General features: G+C 39.7%; 1 protein-coding gene across 3 annotated transcripts; it reads right to left on the bottom strand.

Moving 5' to 3' along the window:
* Window positions 1-4,800: 4,800 nt before the first annotated feature.
* Window positions 4,801-16,778, bottom strand: LOC308385233 (troponin T, fast skeletal muscle isoforms-like). Of its 3 annotated transcripts, XM_080864045.1 has the most exons (12): window positions 16,673-16,778; window positions 14,863-14,903; window positions 14,019-14,611; window positions 10,863-10,881; window positions 10,682-10,727; window positions 10,474-10,590; window positions 9,934-10,011; window positions 9,491-9,604; window positions 9,308-9,420; window positions 9,020-9,110; window positions 7,998-8,038; window positions 4,801-4,969 (listed from the first exon to the last, which is right to left on the bottom strand). In XM_080864045.1, exons 3-12 carry the CDS (start codon window positions 14,080-14,082, stop codon window positions 4,936-4,938), a joined length of 717 nt encoding a protein of 238 aa, XP_080720171.1. In that variant the 5' UTR covers window positions 14,083-14,611; window positions 14,863-14,903; window positions 16,673-16,778; the 3' UTR covers window positions 4,801-4,935. The 3 variants fall into 3 exon arrangements, with proteins under 3 accessions (XP_080720171.1, XP_080720172.1, XP_080720170.1); XM_080864046.1 differs by lacking the exons at window positions 7,998-8,038; window positions 14,019-14,611; window positions 14,863-14,903; window positions 16,673-16,778 and adding exons at window positions 6,744-6,784; window positions 11,529-13,322; XM_080864044.1 differs by lacking the exons at window positions 14,019-14,611; window positions 14,863-14,903; window positions 16,673-16,778 and adding an exon at window positions 11,529-13,319.
* Between the last annotated feature and the right edge of the window lie 2,112 nt (window positions 16,779-18,890).

Genomic DNA, 18,890 nt, shown 5'->3' with positions numbered 1-18,890 from the left:
CACACACACACACACACTGAAAATGATTATTTACACCAGCTGAACTGAGAAACCACCACTATGGTTGATCAGCTGCTTCTTATGTATTTATTCTCTTTAGATCAATGTATGGAAGCTCATTCCTGCCAGAAAAAAAGATCAGCAGTAAAAATCATTTTAAGTGTTTTCAATTGAGTTGCCAAGAAAAAAATCCCGTGGCTGTGAGGTCTAATTAAAAGTACACATACCTAAGATTTATTTTCAGTTATTAGATATATGTTTAACAAAGGAATGATAAAATCTAGAATTACTGATTTCAAACTTATATGTAAAGAAAGATTTTTTTTAAGCGTCCAAACTAAACATCTCAATGTTTCATGATCAGATGCGGTTTGTTGATTCTACACGGAGACGCTAATAAAAGGAGGAGCCTGAAAAAAATGATTTTAAAAAGTCATAGTCAGGAGCTGAAGTCTTAATTTTGACCTTGTATGTCATACAAATGAAAAGTTGCTTTTATCATTCCAAAGTTACCTACATTAGTTAATTTTCCAAACAGGAATGAGCTTCCACAGCCACCCCAGATTCCTTTTCTTGTTTCTGAAATAAGTCGAGATCAGACCACTTAATTCTATAGTTACGTTTTAAATAGAAACCAGTTCGGTTCTTGCTGTATTTTTATTTAATTTTAAGTTATGAAAAATATTTTAAGCCTCAGCTTAGTCTTTCAGATGGATCCCCCACCTTCCCCACTCCAGCCTTCTGTGTATAGTCTAGCTGATGAAGGACGGAGGCCAAAAACCACCCATTAACATTCCTCCACTTTCGTCTATCTGAAGTCCGAAAGGCCCCAGCTGTTCGATTCCCTCAGGAGGAAAAAGGAACTACAGTAACTGTTTGACATTTTAGAAGGAAACTTGATGTAAAAGCACAAATTTCTGCAGTAAAAGCTTAACAGAATCCGGCCTGCGGGTACAGAAGTATTGTAGTGACTTTTTTTCCTCCCGTCAGTTTTGAAGTAGGTTCAGACCTCCTTCCTGTCCAAAACGGATTTTTAATTTCTTTCATTTGTCATTTCACTCACTGCAGCGGAGGACCACTTTTCTGTTTCTGTAAATATTCTGTAAATAAGAGCTGATTTGTTCCTACTGAAAGTATTAATTATGTATTTAATGTTTCTGTCTGTACGTGCTTTTGTTTGTTGTGAAAAATGTTAAACTTTATATTTATACATCTGAAAATGAGTGACAGTCTAAAGACAAATAAATGCTTATTTATACAAAATATATACATATGACTCTGACTTATGATGTCTTGTTTTTTTTTTTTTTAATGTCCAGAATTTATTTAGAAAATTTTATAATTTTTTGTGGGAAAATTTTCAAGAAAACGTTTTCATTGCCTTGATATTTAAAATAATTGAACACATAAATTTCAAAGCAGCTGGTGGTTTTTGTCCATAAAACTACTCATCTAAGATTACCACAAAGTAAAAGATCTCTCAGCAAAATTAGCAACATTTTAGGCACTATTGCTCCTATCAAGTCAGTGAGCTGGGATTTTTTATTCTAAACATGAACTACAGTTACAGCAACAGACATGGACAACTGGTTCCCCACACAACAACTCAATGTCCACTATGTGAAGCAGCCAAACACATGCCTGCTCCTCTCGTTAACTGAGATAAACTGCTGGCATATTTGTTTTACATCTATACTGTCCAGTCTCTCCTGGTGGACATGGCAACACGTTATTCACGGTTACATACAATTTTAGACTGATGTGGGCCAAAGCCTCGCACATACTTGCACATACTTTTCAAAAGGGCTGGGGGGAGTGGTATACGTACAAAAAACTTCAATTTTACAATGTTTATTTATTGGATGAAAAAGTTAAATGTCACCGTTATTATTGTCCGGCCGGAAACAAGCTGGGGATGTCCAAATTCAGAGGCTGCGTCCACCTGAGGACCCGGTGTTGTGCCAAAAAGTGATTGTCTGCCAAAAACTGATTGCCTGTATTTAAACTGCTATAAATAACTTGTTGGTCTATAATATGTGAAACATATGTCAAGTGTATCCCAAATGTATCAAGTCATCCTGAGCAACAAACAACATTCCTGTAACAAGGTAGAAGCCGCAATCACTTTTTGGCAGTGACTTTTATGTATCCTTTATTTATGCAGTTAAAAAAAAATATAGTTGGCTTTAAAAATGTCTCTTTCAAGAGTAATCTGGCCAAGAGGACAAATGCAAAAATAGTTCTGTAAATATATTTTAAGTGGACAAACGGGAGCTGATTGATTATAATGTAAGTACAATAACACAGTTACAAAGATACTTGACAAACAGGTAAATTTTTAATTTGATATATAACCCCTTTGTAATACCTGTTCACCAAAGTCTATTTAGCAACATACATAACGATATTACACATAAAAAACACACGGAAACATTGGAAATCAGTTTTTGGCACAACACCGGCTCAGATATTTGAAGTTTACTCAGCTACTTTCTCCCTGGAAAATATGTTAAAAGTTTATTTTACGACCCAGAAAGAGTAATAAGAGCAATATTAAAACTAAGTAGATGCAGTAGTAGCCATTGTTGGAAACTGGAATTGGCTTGGCCGATATGGAATATGGTTTTTCAATTTTGTTGTCCGGGTGGAAAATCGGGAGAAATTCGGTAGAATGGTGGCTCCTGAAATTCGTGATTCTCCCGGAAAAATCGGGAGGGTTGGCATGTGGGCCTAGCATAGCCTGTAACGTTATTGTGACGGACACATTTTATGAGTGAACTTGACTTTAAGTGACTTACAGGTTTCTTTGAAAAATACTTTCTTATATCCAGGGTCTTCCTTTTTGCTGCCGTCCTCCTCTCCTCCTCGCAGGTCCAGGCAGCGCAGGCTTGCTGCTGCTAAAACTAAACAGAGCTCCCTGAAAGGCTCAGCCAATCACATTGGATGTTTGTCAAATGAGGAAGGACTCCAGCAGAGAACGTAATTTAACTCTTTCTGCACCACAAGGTGAATGAGACGTTGACAGATCGGTTTTTATCTTTGTATCGGGTAAGTACTTTAGTTAAGAGTGATGGTGACTGTCACAATAACTCTGTTAACAATTATAATATTCAAGTTATTTAAATCCCTAAATGACTAATGAAGGTTTGAGCTTTAAAACGCTTCTGAACAAACACAAACATTGTCCGATGCTGTTCCTGTGACCTTGACTTACATGCTGAGGCTCTGCTCCGTGGTACACAGACCAACAGCGCCATCATGTGATTCTACAGAAGAACTGCAGCAATTGGCACCTCCAGGTTTTGGTGTGTTTAGTCCTTTGCACTGCTGCCAACATCAGCACACGTGCATTTGTGTCATCACTGGTATTTGTGACTCCTCATACTTGTTTGTGTTTTTCCTTTTTGGTGAATAAAATAATGTTTAGCAATTTAGCTTGTCTTGTCTCCCGCCATTGTCACTGGCTGTGTGGCAGCTTGTGACAAAATAACAGTGAAAGTGATCTTTTTCTTTTTTCCACAAATAAATCATTTTTTCCTAATTTTTTTCTGTTCAGGAATGCAGGTAAATATCAGTAATATGAAAAAATGTAATGTGCTTTCTAAACTTTTTTCAGCTTTTCTTCTAAAACTAATAAAAATGAATAGATAATAACAATAATGATATTTAAATATAATTTTTAGTAAAGTTACAGTAAGTTTTGTGAGGTTATTTAGTAGAAAAAAAGAATATTTTACTCCTAAATATATATTGATTAGTGTGTAATTATGTCTTTCACCAAACTGATGCATTCTCATAAACAGCAGCTGGCACCTGTTTGTGAAAGCTGCCATGTTGCCATGTCAGTGGCCGAGCTGGACATCGCCGTTCCATCTTATCATGCTTTATGTATCTGACTAGATTTCAGACACATATGTAGAAAACCAAAGGCAGAGGAGACAAGAACCTGTGGGGATTTTGAGTCCTGGAGTCAAATATTATTTTATAGCTGCACCTTCAGCCTCATGATATGAAGCATCATACCCGTGTTTCATTGTCATCAAAGAAGCGGAAAAGCAAAGGAAAGAGACAGTGTGACAGGCCTCTGAATAAGATGTTATCCTCTTCTGTCTTACCTCAAGCCTCATCTCCTGAACTGATGTCCGGGCTGCAGCTAACAGCAGCTAACAGAGGCTAAATAGCAGCGGTTACCGACAGAAAAGTAGAGGAAATCCTCAACAACTCCCCTCAGCAGCACTGTCATTGGACAGAAGTGAGCTTCACTGACTCATTGACTCATATCAGACTCATGTCACAACATTTACAGCCTCCTCCAGAGTAGCTGGACAGATTGACTGCGGTAAATAACGGAATGTTCCTTGCATTAAATTCAACATTTAATATGCTTTCATAAGCTCCTATCTTAGATTAAAAATAAGATTTTTTTTTTATATAAGTAGTATTATATATAAACTAGTTTCCCTCCCTCAGTTACAAATGATAATGTGCATACTGATCACTTGCAAAACCTAAAATATTTGGAGACTCTGATAAAAGCAGGGCCTCTGTTTCCTGCCGGGTCATTTAACAGTGTTGAAGAAACGACTTTAAAATTACACATCTAAAAATACTGAACTTTATTGATTTACTAAAGAACAACAGATCTACAGACATGGCTTGAAGTGTCACACTTTATTTACAAAAATACTGAGAACCAAACAGTCGAGGGTGAGGAAGCGTGACGGCAACAAAGTTTAATGGTTTTTATTCCTACTGAAGAGCAGCTAAAGGCTCCTGGTTGCATGTTTCATAGTGTGGTTGGTTGGCTGCAGGGTAAACCTCAGCATTACAGGCTTCTTCTGAGCTAAGACCTTTGCCACAGCGTGCATTGCTTCATCAGGCATGTGTCCGAGATTATCCTGGTTTGGTTTCTGAGCATTGGCGGGCCGAGTTGATCTACTTTCTGCGGCGGGCGGCTCCCTTCTTGCTGCTGTAATGCGAAACGCAAAGAAATTGGACATATTTCAGAACTTTGAGCTGTTCTCACATTGTGCGATGCCGTCGATGCTGATTTGCAAATTTATACTCAAACTCAAACTTCAGAGAACAGCAGTGAACAGCTCAAAGACTCCTTGGTAGAAGTCAAGCACGAGGAGAGTGCAAAAACATGTTTTGCATCATCACATATGAAGCTGAGAGCATTTCACTAGCTGCAAGCATGTTTGTCCAAAATCTCTTGAGGAAACTGGCTGCTTAAAATAAAAATCTCTTCTCAGTTAAAGAAACGGATGGGTGTGTTTTTATCCAACCGTACAGATTTAGATTTTTGTTAAAATTTTGTGCAGCAATCATTCAAAAAAGTAACTGAAAATATTAAAATTATCTTTTTGAGATATGAAAAATATCTTAATTCAGAAAAAAACATGAAAATCCTCATAAATTGTTTAGGGTCTGTTTAGTGTATGTTTTGAGTGGGATTTTGGAAGCAGAAAAAACAACCCGGGAAATTCAGCTCGCATGCACAACTCATGCTGTACTTACCTGCATGGGCTTAATTAATCCAAAGGCACTACCTCAAATCCATCCCCTTTATTTTCGATCGTGTATGCACCGTTACAGTCGTGTTTGCTCTAATTAAGACCTGTGAGTCTGTGAGAAGCTCAGGCCTTAGACTGCTCGAAATGTCCAGACAGTTTTTTTTCTATACTTAATAAAGAGCATATTTCCCAAATATGGTCAACGTAGGCACGCAGCTCAGTCTGTAAGCACCAAAGCTCCGCCCACCTGCTGCCAGAAAGAAAGCGAATGCAACTGACATATCGTGAAAGGTTTCATGTGTCATGTTTGATGTCTTAGGGTGAGTACTTAATGTTCAGGGTAGAAGCGTGATGATGCAGCTGCACCCTTCTATTAAACACCTCTGCATTAAGTACTTGTGCTCGTTAGTCTGGCTGACCAACAGAGTCCAAACAACATGACAGCTGAGATGTTTTTGGCCTGTGTCTGGACCGGGATTGGAACTGAACCATCTGTGGCATGTTACTGAGGTGTTCTTGTGTTTACTGTATGATTATTACTGTTTGAGGGATAAAACTAGTAGTCTTCTATCTAAAATTCATCATAAGATGCATGCTTGATTTTCTAAGACCTTTTCATGTCATTTTATAATGTTAGTGATAAATTAAATGGTTAGGGTCAAGGCTAGGGTGTTATCACTGAAGGGTCTAAATCAGGGGTAGGCAACTCCAGGCCTCGAGTGCCGGTGTCCTGGAGGTTTTAGATGTGTCCATGATCCACCACAGCTGATTTAAAGGGCTAAATGACTCCTCAGCATTTCTTGAGGTTCTCCAGAGGTCTGGCAATGAACTAATCATTTGATTCAGGTGTGTTAACCCAGGGTGGGATCTAAAACCTGCAGGACACCGGCACTCGAGGCCTGGAGTTGCCTACCCCTGGTCTAAATTGACACGGAAAACAAATAATGCACTGTGATAACTCAGCTGTTATTCCTGCACACACAATAAAAGGCTGCTCTCTTAGACACTAAAATTTCCCTGCAGGGTGTCTAGTGTTTCATAGCTTGATGTACTCTGTCCCTATTAGTTTTCAGCCTTAAACCAACATGAACTGTCTCAGTGTGATGACAGTTATGTCTTTCCGAGGGGAGAGTTATCACATTATCACGTTATCATGTGGAATTAAATTAAGTTATACTTTGGGGGGGATTATTGGGTGCTGGCGAAGTCAGCAATGACAATACTCACTGCTTCTGCAACTCATCAATGCGAATCCTGTACGTGAGAACCTGGAAATGACACAGCAGCAGCTTTAACTTGCAGCAGGATACCTTTACCTCGGAGAACGACTCCTTCAGCTGAACGGGCTCAGTGGGCTGAAAGCTGCGGGCCAAAGCATCATGGGAAACCAAGGCAGCGCCGTGCATAAGAATCTTTTTGTTACCCAGAGTTTCTTCTGTCCTGTGATGTCACCAAATTAAGCACGTCTGCTGTGGTTTCCCACAAAGGAGCACAAACATTTAATTCCCCTTTAGCTCAGCTGTGAAACCTCACCAAACCCTGACTTACCTTTATGCTCGCTCAAACACATAGCTGAGGCTGTGTGATGTAAAACTGAGCATCACAGTCACTCAGCACCACCTTTACAGACACTTCAGATTATTCATCTGCTTGCAAACAGAGAGTTTGAGTCCAAAACTGGCACCGTGTTCATCCAGTTTCTCTTTGTTTCACCAACGTACAAGCAACTGTGGCTTACGACAAATATTGGAGTTTTACTAATTTAAAAGTGCGGTTGCAGTTCTCTGCAATGCATCCATTTAACATTAAATGCATGACATTAGATGTATATTTTACTATAATGCACAAATACTTCTACACGATCTGGAGTTGAACAACCAAACTTGGTATAGAGGCGCTTCTTGGGCCTATAAAGACTCTTGCCAAGCGTCTAAACGACATCTACCACCCCTACCTTTTTCTTTATTTTTCTCAGTAAAATATCTTATTTTTCTTTGCAGTTGTCACCTGCAAAACAGGTCAAACAGTACAGTAGCATAGTCATGTAGTAGTTATAATAATATAAACAGAGAGCTCTTGTGCTAATATAGAGGCTATAAATAGATTTATATATAGATATTATATACAGGTAAGCCCATTTTTTAAAGTATATGCAGGCAGGACCTCTGTCCACATTTAAACTCACTGAATATAAAATCAGTTCCAGTCATTTTAAGACTGGTTCTCTGAGATCCTTGTTTTAAAAAAAACAATCCTGGCAAAAAGTTAAAACCCCCACTCTTATTCATAAGAGGTTCCTGGAATCCCATGAGCACGTGTCACCTTTTGGAAACAAACTCCTCCGTCCTCTTTTGTCTTTCTCGCTTTTTAATCAGGTGGTGTGTTGTTTCCTATGTCAGCCAGCGGGGGCGCTCTGCTCTGACTTTCCCCGTGCTAACATGCAGGGAGCCGGCATGACTGCTGCTCAGCTGCACTACTTACAATTTACTGAGCTCCTCGATTCTCTTACGCAGGGTAGTAACCTGGAGGAAATCAAGAGTATATCGAGGGTTCAAATCCCGAGGTGACCTTGGGATGCCAACCTCATCAACCAAAACCAAACTACAACAAACCTGGCACGTCTGAAGCACCGAGTCATTTGTGCTCTTAACTTTAGACTATTTATCTATATTATTAAATGGTCAAATTTAATTTAATCAAGATAATTTGAGGTAAAGTAAAAGTCTGTAAATAAACATAATGTTTAACAACAATCAAGTAGATAAAAGTTCAACAAAAGCAAATTTGTGTCCTCTGTAGCTGAATGTTTATTATATACTAATTATTAATTTGCATGTAACCAATGATTAATTATTGTATGTAAAAAATTAATAATTCATTATATACAATAATTGATAATATAATTTGTTGCATAAATGATTACTTACATATATGATTTCTTAAGTCATAAAAAATATTAGGTGTCCCACAAATCTTTGGATTTAGTGAACTATAAAAAAATCAAGAGAATCAAGTAAATAAGAACAAACTAGTAGTGAAAGAAATCCCACCTTCTGGTTTTTATGAAATTGTAATGAAATATTTTCAATGTAAAATGTCCTAAAAACCTTAAATTTTTTAAAAACATAATCATATTTTAGCATTCAGTTCAAAACATGTTTAGATTAATGTCAGGATAAACTCATCAACTTATTATGGGAATAAACCAAAAAAATGTGATAAAATATATGGAAAGATAACTTTTTGTCTCATATAAAAGGGAAAACCCAGAAAATGAAATAACACATTTTAAACTGAAATCAAAGAAAAGCAGGAAAATAGTTTTATGGTATTTAAATAAGTATTAAATAATTCAAATGAAAGAAATGTAAAATATTATGCTTTTCTCATCCCACTGACCTCTCTCAAACCCGTCTTATTGTTCTTGTCTAAATGCATGAAATTGGCTGAGAAGTTCTCAGTCAGAGACGCCATCGTGGGCGCTCACGAGGACGCCGTCTCACCTCGTACTTCTGCCTCTTCAGTCTCTCCGTGTGGTCGAACTTCTCAGACTCCAGCTGGGTCATCCAGTCATGCAGCTCTTTGATCTTTTCCCTGCAGCAAACACAAGAACACAAATAAACCAAGCAGTTCTTCTGACAGGTGGATTTTGCTTCTGGCACATTCAGTTCCTTGTCTTTACTTTGTTGAGGTTTTTCACCATTTTCTAGGACATTTCTAAGACGTTCAAACTATTTTACACAGGCGTAAAAGTCTAAGGTTATAGTTTTAGTTTCACAGCCGAGTCGTACTTCAGCTTATCCTCGTTCAGATGGTCGATGTTCAGCTGCTTGCGCCTGGCGGCCAGGATCTTCTTCTTCTTCTCCCTCTCAGTCTCTTTCTTTCCTCCTCTCTTCTGGTCAGCCTGTTTGGACAGATGCAGGTCAACAGCTGATCCCATAGACACGTGTGTGTCTGTCTGCATGTATACTGACTCTCTGCAGGTGACTGCTGTACTGGGAGCCCATGCTGGACAGAGCTGACTTCTTCTTGGCATCATCATCTGCCTTCTTCTTGGCATCAGCCTCCTCTCTGATCCGCCTCTCCTCCTGATTTGACAAAAAATACCTCAGAGTGAGACCTCTGCATCCACCACCCGCTCTCTGATCGTCCCTGGTAACCACCAATTTGAACAGAGTACTTACAACATCGGGTCCCAGGACTAACATTAGCTGCACTTATTCATCCTGAACCTGGAAAAACTGGCTTTAAATACTTTGCTGCCTACAAATGGAAGTCACAAGAAACTCCAACTACGTTCGCTCTTTTCAAGGGAACATTTTAAAAGGTTATGTTTATATATCTGCACCAAGACATTTTGTCTTTGCTCCATATATTCATATAGCAGTCACATTTTCATAGTTTGAAAATAACACACCTCACGTCTGGCCTGGCGCTCCTTTTCCTTCTCAGCGCGGACCCTCTGCTGCTCGGCCCTCTCGGCACGACGCTTCTCCTGTGGGACAGGAGCAAACGTTGGGTTAGAAAACAAAGATAACTCACACACCACACAGTGAGTGTCCTTGTTTTTGCTTTGTATCTCTACTAAGATAATTGAAAGATTTTTTTAATTACAAAAATGTAAAAATTAAAAATATAGTGTTTTATTGTTCCCATGATATTTTTTTAGTGTTTTTATTGTTGATGTTTTGTCTTTTCTCCATTTGATTTGTGTCATTATCAGCTTGTCTGTGAGCCAAATTTTATTTAATAAAATGAATCACATTGAGAAGACATGCAGAGCCAGCAGAGCTCAGCCTTTAGAAGCCATTCCTTGGCCAGAAATGAGAGCCAGTCACCAACTGCAAAAGGCAGGAAGTATTTCCTGTGTGGATGAATTATTGTGGAAGGCTTTTTGCAATTTTCCAGTTCCATGGAAATATGAACAGATAAAACTACCCATTAGCTAAATACTTACAATCCTCTCCTTGAGGGCGATCAGCTCCTCCTCCTCCTTCTTCCTGTGCTCAAAGTGAGCATCGATCAGGGCCTGCAGCTCAATCAGATCCTTGTTCTGACGTTTCTTCTGGATGTCCTGTGGGGCGGATCAACAGAAGCAGTATTCAGCTGTGCAAAGAAACACCCGGAAATGAACAAAATCTCTTCTACACTGCAGGCGGACTTACATCAAAGTCCACTTTCTCACCGTCTGGGATTTTTGGGGCGGTGGGCCTGCAAGAGAGCGTGGGGGTTTTGAGTGTACTGGCACACTAATTGGAACCTTTCTTTGTCTTTTTTGCCCAAATAACTCCGATTTAAATGTCTACAGGAATCATTTCAAGTCAGACTACATAAGAAGGAACTTACTTGAACTTTGGCTTCTCCTCTGCAGGTTAAGAAGTGAAGAGGGGATGAGTGAATTTCACCAGATTAGAAAGAAAACAGATTATTTCAGTAAACCCAAGCATTACTCAGTGTGGCTTTGGATCAAGGTGACAGATTAGACAGTTTAAAAGGATAGGCTATTCACTTTTTAAGTTAGGGTTAGAACAACAGTCAAATAAGAGCAAACATGTATTGCAAACAGTTTAAACAGGTGTGCAGTTAAAGTAAACCTGAATTGTTAACGTTGGTCTTTGGTTTCACACTGATACAGAGAATATGTCTTTTTTTGTTTTTGGCTTGACCCCAAGCAAAACATTTCGCTGTTTCCTTCATTTATCTGAACCCAGATTCTGGCGGCTTCATGCCATGCAGATGACAAGTGGCATAGCAAGAGTGTGGGGTTGCTGTGCAGTGAAGCACGTGTTAGCATTTCATATTCATTCACCCTTCCTTCTCCACTAGTGGTTCCAAATTTTTCACCTTCATATTTGGATGCCAATTAGGGCCAGCGCTCCTGGATTCACACAGACAGGTAAAATTTGGACAGACAGCAGGCGTTCCCTGAGTACAGATGTCAGACCTGGACACTGTAGTCCTTCCCAAAACCAGAATGACAGATTTAAGATTGAAGTTTTTAAATCTACATACCTTCCTCTTCAGTGGGGTCTGCATGCAGCAGGCATCCAAAACAAAAAGCAGAACAGAACAGCATTAGCGGGAAGCCTGGGAGCTGCAAACTGTACAGAGTCTAACTAAGGCACACAGCTGATCTACTCAAGCTTAGCATGTTTAAAAAAAATAAAGAAACTGGTTACCACAATCAACTGATTAAGAAAGCCAGCTGCTTATAAGGGCAAAGTTTTACCTTTACTTCGATAACTAAGATGGTAAAACAGTAGTTCAATTTGTACTGAATCACATTTATGTATAATATTTTTCATGTTAGCTTTAAATTACAAAAGAAAACAAACAAACTGTTTACTAAAGTTATAGAAGGGAATAAGCTGTCAAAAAATCCAAACTTATTCATATTTCTACTGAAGGGGTTGAGATAAATACATCCCTTAAATATTAATTGATCATTTATGATTGGCTGCACCAAGTCCTTGTTTTTATCGAGGTCTCAGCTACACCTTACCCTGCATTCACCCTTTTCACCATAGAGGCTGGACTGAGAAGATATAGGGATATGTACGTAGTTTTAAAACAAATTAGCATGTTTTATTTTTGGCATGTTTTGGCATATTTTTTGCATGTTACATGATTGAGCAGAATACAAGATTAAGAGGAAGATGAAAAATGAGTCTATTTTTTAAAATCTTTTTTTCCTCCTATTAGCACTAAGGGTTGTCTTCCCACAGGGAGCAATCAGATGTAGCCTATCCTGCAGGTATGGTACCAATTTTATCCAATTTTTAAATCCTATCAAAGAGAGTAATTGGTTGCATGTTGTGCAGTAGTAAACACAGGGTTGAAATAAAAAAAAAATCTATTTTCTATTTTTCTATTGGTTGTCTTAGATTTTTCAACTCTCAAATGATTTTGTGGTAATATTTTAGCATACAGTGAGCTAGGCTAGTGGAAAAGCCACCTAGCAAGAACTGTAAAATTATTTGTTACTAAAGAAGCAGATGCAAATTTAATGGTGTTTAGAAAGATAACTCCAAAAACATGTCCCAGCTTCTCAAAGATAACATTTTTAGAATGGAGAGCTAATGGAAAGTTAAAGTATTAGCACAACTCTATTAGCTATAGCTGAAGGAGTGAGCTTATTAGCATGTTTTCACTTTCTGACCATAGTAGTTCAAACATAGCATTTTCAGCTTCTGCATGAACTCATGAACTCATTCTCTGAATTCATGTGGAGGTAAAAGAAAGGTAGTGTTAGCTTAACATTAGCAGACATGGAGAAGGTATAGACCAATCTCACAGCAAAATGTTCAGTGCTAAGTGTTCAGGATACAAACATGTTGTGTGTTTACAATACAGGGTGTATAACTGTGGACATTTTTTGTGGGAAAAGAAGTTGGGAAAAGGCTAAGTCTGTCTAAAATTAACCAAATGCTTTTAGTTTGCAAACATTGAAAGAGCATAGAAAAAAGTGCGGGTGTGAATGGGTGAAGAGGCAAGTTGTGTAAAGTGCTTTGAGTGCTCAGATAGAGCTATATAAGAAGCAGACCATTTACCTTTTACCATAACCAAAGGGTGATTGAACATAAACTAGAAATGACAGTAAAGTCAAATATAAATAAACTCAAGAGGTTGAATGTCATGTCAACTTTCACTGAAAGACTTTAGGGGCTTTTCAACAATCATGTCTTGTGGAGTTACATGTATACGAACATAATTACATGTTTAAAGCCTTTATTGTGACACTCATGGGGACCAGCATTGCTCCTGCTCATTTTGCAGTGAGACTGGGCTGCACATCAGGGTTAGTTATATCGAACTAACTGGCTGTAGCTGCCGGAGCGCATGTGACGCCTGGGAAAGGATCCAATACCCTCTTCCCCCCTTCATGCCACATACCTTCAGGCTCAGCCTCAGGTTCTGGTTCTGGTTCTGGTTCTGGTTCTACCACTGGTTCTGGTTCTGGCTCTGGCTGTGGTTCTGGCTCTGGCTCAGGGGCCACCTCAGGGGCCACCTCTACCTCCACTACTACCTCCTCTTCTACAGCTACACAACATGCAGCGAGTCAAAAGGGGAGAGGAAGGGCAGTGAGAGGGTTAATGGAAGCAGGAGAAATGGAAGAGGGGAGGAGGCGGTCAGTGGATGAAAGGAGGAGATGTGAGATATGAGATATGAGGAGGTTCGTGGTGAGGCAGTTCAAACGAACTGTCACCGGATGATGCTAAAGCAGGTGAGACCGCAAGCAGTTACAGGAAAGAAAAGGTCAGTCACTCATTGATGAAATGTGATCGATTCCTGGAAATACCTGCACTGCAATTGGATGCAGTCAAAGACAAAAGAGAGATTCTAACCTGTCGCCAACCAACTTTGTTTACAACCTGTGTCTTCACTTATCTCAGGTTATGTTAGAGTTAACTAGCATGCCACAAAAACCTGTTCAGGGACGACTAACAAATTAGTATCAGTGACGTGAGACTTATCATCCGGAGTCTGGAGGTTGTGTCTTACCATCGTATTCTTCACGTCCGTCCGAGAAAGAGAGGAGCAGAAGAACATTATCAAAAGATCCCATATGTACCCATTTTTGACAGAATACAAAAGCAAAATGTGGGTACACTGGGGATCCATGCTAAGCATACACAAAACAGTCCTCATGAGCTGATTGGAGCAAAACTTCCAAGTTGTTTTCAAAGTGTGTTCAGCTCAGGAGGACTGCACATTTGCAGATTGTCATGCAGAGCTGCAGGACTCTCTGCCAACAGGACTGCGCCGCTTTATGCGATTTATGTTTCTAAAAGTTTATATTTTAATCTCACAAAGCATAAAAGGCACTGTCCTGTTGTCAGTGCTGGTGTGGTCATTTGCTTGAAGGAGAGAGAGCATTATTGCACAACTTGAATCTGGAGGAGTCAAGCCAAACCTGCAATTTGTCCAGTTCAAATAACTCTCTACAGGGGATGGAAAGTCAGTTAGACAAGATTCAGAAGTAATCCTGGGCCTTTAGCATGGAACTCCCGACTGTACCTGGACCTAATTTTAGGAGTGGATCATTTTTTTAGATATATAATCAGGAGTGGTGGTGCTACTTACCCTCGACCCCACTGCAAGACAGAACACAAAGGAATGCTTAGAATTGTTGCAGCTCATCAAAATCAAACATGAAAATTTGTGGTTTACAGTGAAAACGGCTATTTGACTAAATCATCTTAGCTCAGGATCTTCTTTATTAGTGTTGTCCAGCAATTTAAGATTCTAGCTCACAAAAAGGCCTTAAGTCAAACGTTTTTTGGCCAATCTACTGCTAGAAGATTAAAATCTTAGAATTTGTGAATAAAAATGTGGGTTGACTTACACTTCCTCTGTGTCGGACATGATGACAGTGGACTTTGCAACCTGAAATCAGAAGAGAAAACAGAAACTTTAAGTGTGTGTAAGAAGCGACTGCCCAGCCTGCATGTATTTATAACTCAGGATTAAGTTGCAGATGTCTTAAATATGTCTCAGTGGCTCCACCCAGACCATACCTCACCCTGCCTGCCTGCACAGTTTTCTCCAACACCTCCACAAAATAATAATATAGAAATCTTTGAGTAGAATTATTTAGAAATGATTGTCAATAAAATTTATCTTGCATGTTGCATTAAAGGCATTCCTAAGATCTGTCGCTTCCAAATCTTCTTCAGTTTATAATTAGACTGTCGACTGAAATTTGAGCCTCAGGGCTGAATTTGCTTCTCTCATGATAAGTGAGAAGGAAGCCAAACATAGATTTATGCAAATAGTCTTTTTTCCAGCTGCTCAGAGGATAGATGTTGGGCTGCTGTCGGGTGAAAAAAAGAAACCTTAAAGAAACTTAAATCTTTTCCATCACCATGTGTCAAAGAATAAAGGATGCTGCCACTCTACAGTCATCAACAGTATCCTGATCCTGCTGGAAAATCCCGGTTTGGATCTAAGATCTAATCAAAAGCCTGCAATGATAAACACACATGACCTGGATTTATGCATGATTTAATTTCCCAGTGATTAGATTTCGGATTAGTTGTCCATTGGCCTCACTAGCGTGAGACCACCATGAAGGCGTCCGACATCACAGCTATTTCCAAGAGACAGCTGCACAGGTCCCACAGATCCAGTTTCAGTGCACCCACTGTTAAAGATTGGGTTCCTTCTCCTGGACCACAACCCATCATTCCACCTTCATTTCCTTATCAGGCTCTCCTCTCACATGGTTCCTTCAATCATCCTTCTGAGGATCCCTATCACCTGGGGGAACTTTGCTCAAGAATTAAAATAAACCCAGGAAGGCCGCCTTGAAGGTCTAATTCCCAAATGTCATAAATTCCAAGCTCGGTGTAATGACAAAATGACGATTCCTTTACATCCACTCGTGAGCCCCTCGGCTCCTGTTCGAGATGATAAACTGTTTATCCTCAAGCTATGTGAGGTTCAGTTTGAGAACATGCCACGCCCTTTCACAGCTTCACCAAAATGTAACGTAAATAAGAGAAAACCTGCAATCCAGAAAAGATCTGAGGTCAAATACCAAAAACAACAACGGGATTAGTCGCCGCAGTTCTCGTGGTGTTATATAACTCGTTAGTGTCACCTTCTGTCTCCTGAAGCGGAAAGCTGCTTCAGAGGCTTTAAGCTAACTGTAAATCCCAAAGGCATGAACCCCCACTGGGTCACTGGACTCAAACCAAACAGCAACAGGAACAACAACAAAGTCCAGCTGCTTGTCTGGTGAGAACCTAGAGAACTTTCAAATGTCTGAAACATCAGCTGAGGATTTTAGATAGATTACAAACTTGCTAAAAAGTAATCCAAAGGCTGAGCTTCTTTTGGGTGCTCACAGATACAGAAAGGCACTAAACACAAGTTGTTTACCAAGGTTTCAGGCACTCAGCACCGTCAAACACTGGACTTCATTAACAGGGTTCAAACACAGAAGAGGAAGGCCTTTTTTACTCCGAGATCCACTATTAATTGTTTCCTTCTCACACCTGCCCTCAGCAGCAGCCTCTGCTACTCATGGCAGTGATTTTAGCACATGTGGACTCAACTGTCCTGAGGCTGGGTGATGTTTGGGGGACATTAGGCCTAAACCTGAGCTTCCTCGCTACCATTCACACTCTCATTCACTCCCCTTACTTCCTTACCTCAGAAAAGCTGAAAGAAACGAGCTCCTGCTGGCCAAGACAGGCTGTAAGGTTCTGCAAACTTACCGCGCTGATTATGTCCTTCTGTTATAGTGATACTCGATCCGCTCGGCCTCCCTATTGGCCAAAGAATGAGCTCAGAGGCGAGGCCGTCCACCGTGGCAGAACATGGTCCACGCCTTTGCTGCCCCCACCTCCTTCCTCTGGCACTCAATAAGGAGATGGATGGGTCGAGTGCTAAGGAGGGAGGCTCAAGTTTGGAGAAGGGGACAGCCAAAATGACCCCAGGATGCTATTCTGGGGCTGCTGCATTAGGCAAGCAAATTTCATCTGAGAGCGAGAGATGTTGGACGTCAGGGAAGCGAGGCAGGTGGTGTTTCTGATCCTCCCACAGAAGTCTGGGACACATAAACATAATGTACAGCATACTTGTGCGAGCATGAGAAGCTGAGAGATTTGTCAGTTCAAGCTGTAAATCCAACATGTTGAACCACCTCTTGTTTTGAGGCTTTGATTCGCTGGTTTAAAAGAATCAATCTGACGGACAAATATAGTCCTGCTAAACAGTGGCTCTGATTCAGATCGTTTTTCTGACTGCAGTAGCCCAGAATGCAAAAGCAAATACTAGATGGAAATGTTTTGCCATCACTAGTGCATGGAAGTATAGTTAAATTTAATGATATAAATATTTAAATTACTACTTAATTAAATGCGACTTATGTGCTGAACTTGTGTGTCTTGCTTAGTTATGTAATTTATTCTGGGTCAGGGCTTCTGTGTTTCTGTGGGACCTTTGAGTTAAGCGACATTAAATTATAGATGAGTGAGAGCTGCATTCTTATATCCTCCAGAAATCATCTCCAGTCTGAACTGTGATGACTGTCTTTCCATTCAGCTGTGAAGTCTAAATAAGCTGCTGCAGGAACCCTTCAGTAAAGTCTCCACTAGTATATGGTCACACAGATACTGACAGAGCCTGCAATTTCCTCCAGGGGGTGCTACAGTAACAAAATTAAGGACACAGAGAGAAGTCTTGGTTACCTGCGTATGTGGGAGGTTCAAACCATCAGTATCACGAAAACACAAACAGATGAAACTTCATCAAGGATTTTATCTTTGATTTTGTTGATGCAGAGTTACAATTTACCTGACCTCCCTGCTGGGTAGAAACAAATGTAATTAATGACAAATATGATTAAATGCTTTTTTATATTAGCTTTAAAAACACACAATTACAAAATCCTTGTAGGATAAAATGTACATATTGCATACACATCCCAACCTTATGATGCATGACTGTAAAACAAGTAGAAGATGTAAAAGGTATTTATGTTAAATTTAACTAAAGCTCTTAACAGAAGAAAACTAACCACCCTGGCTTCATGTTGGAAACATTTATGTACTGTTTTTAAGTGATCTCAGCTGAAGTCAAAAATCAGGGCTGGGCTGTAATTTCATGTAATACAAATTTGTAACACAAGATGGCGAAACAAGTCAATCTAACATTTATTGCCCAGGTAAGTCACTGAGAATTCATTCATCCTTCCTAAAACAGCAGCAGCACACATCAGGAAACATTTCAACACACCAGTGTGGTAAAACAGCGCCCCCGTTGGTGACATGTTTAGAGTTATATTTGTGGAGGGCAGTTAAATTAAATACCTTTAAGAAAATGGCAGCTTATTAGAGAAACATTATTGATGAGTGTAGAAACAGAGATATTGATCTATCTATCCATATATATATATATATATATATATATATATATATATATATATATATATATATATATATATATATATATATATATATATATATATATATATATATATATAAATTCCCCACTCGCCCCTGTGGGCGGTTAATCCTTGAAGCTCGGGTCCTCTACCAGAGGCCTGGGAGCTTGAGGGTCCTGCGCAGTATCTTAGCTGTTCCTAGGACTGCGCTCTTCTGGACAGAGATCTCCGATGTTGTTCTCGGGATCTGCTGGAGCCATTCGCCTAGCTTTGGAGTCACTGCACCTAGTGCTCCGATTACCACTGGGACCACCGTCACCTTCACCCTCCACATCTTCTTGAGCTCTTCTCTGAGCCCTTGGTATTTCTCGAGCTTCTCGTGTTCCTTATTTCTAATGTTGCTGTTATTCGGAACTGCTACATCGATCACTACGGCCATCTTCTTCTGTTTGTCTACCACCACTATGTCCGGTTGGTTAGCC

This window comes from Rhamphochromis sp. 'chilingali', assembly GCF_963969265.1.
Source record: "Rhamphochromis sp. 'chilingali' genome assembly, chromosome: 2".
Taxonomy (NCBI): domain Eukaryota; kingdom Metazoa; phylum Chordata; class Actinopteri; order Cichliformes; family Cichlidae; genus Rhamphochromis; species Rhamphochromis sp. 'chilingali'.
Note: the sequence above shows the minus strand (reverse complement) of the source record. Positions and strands in the feature narration are given on the sequence as shown.

Coding starts and splice junctions, on each gene's coding strand:
- LOC308385233 (XM_080864045.1), bottom strand. CDS start 14,082: ATGGGATCTTTTGATAATGTTCTTCTGCTCCTCTCTTTCTCGGACGGA. Junction 9,421..9,490: donor ACAGCAGTCACCTGCAGAGA/GTCAGTATACAT, acceptor CTGTCCAAACAG/GCTGACCAGAAGAGAGGAGG. Junction 8,039..9,019: donor TGAAGAGGCAGAAGTACGAG/GTGAGACGGCGT, acceptor GATTTCCTCCAG/GTTACTACCCTGCGTAAGAG.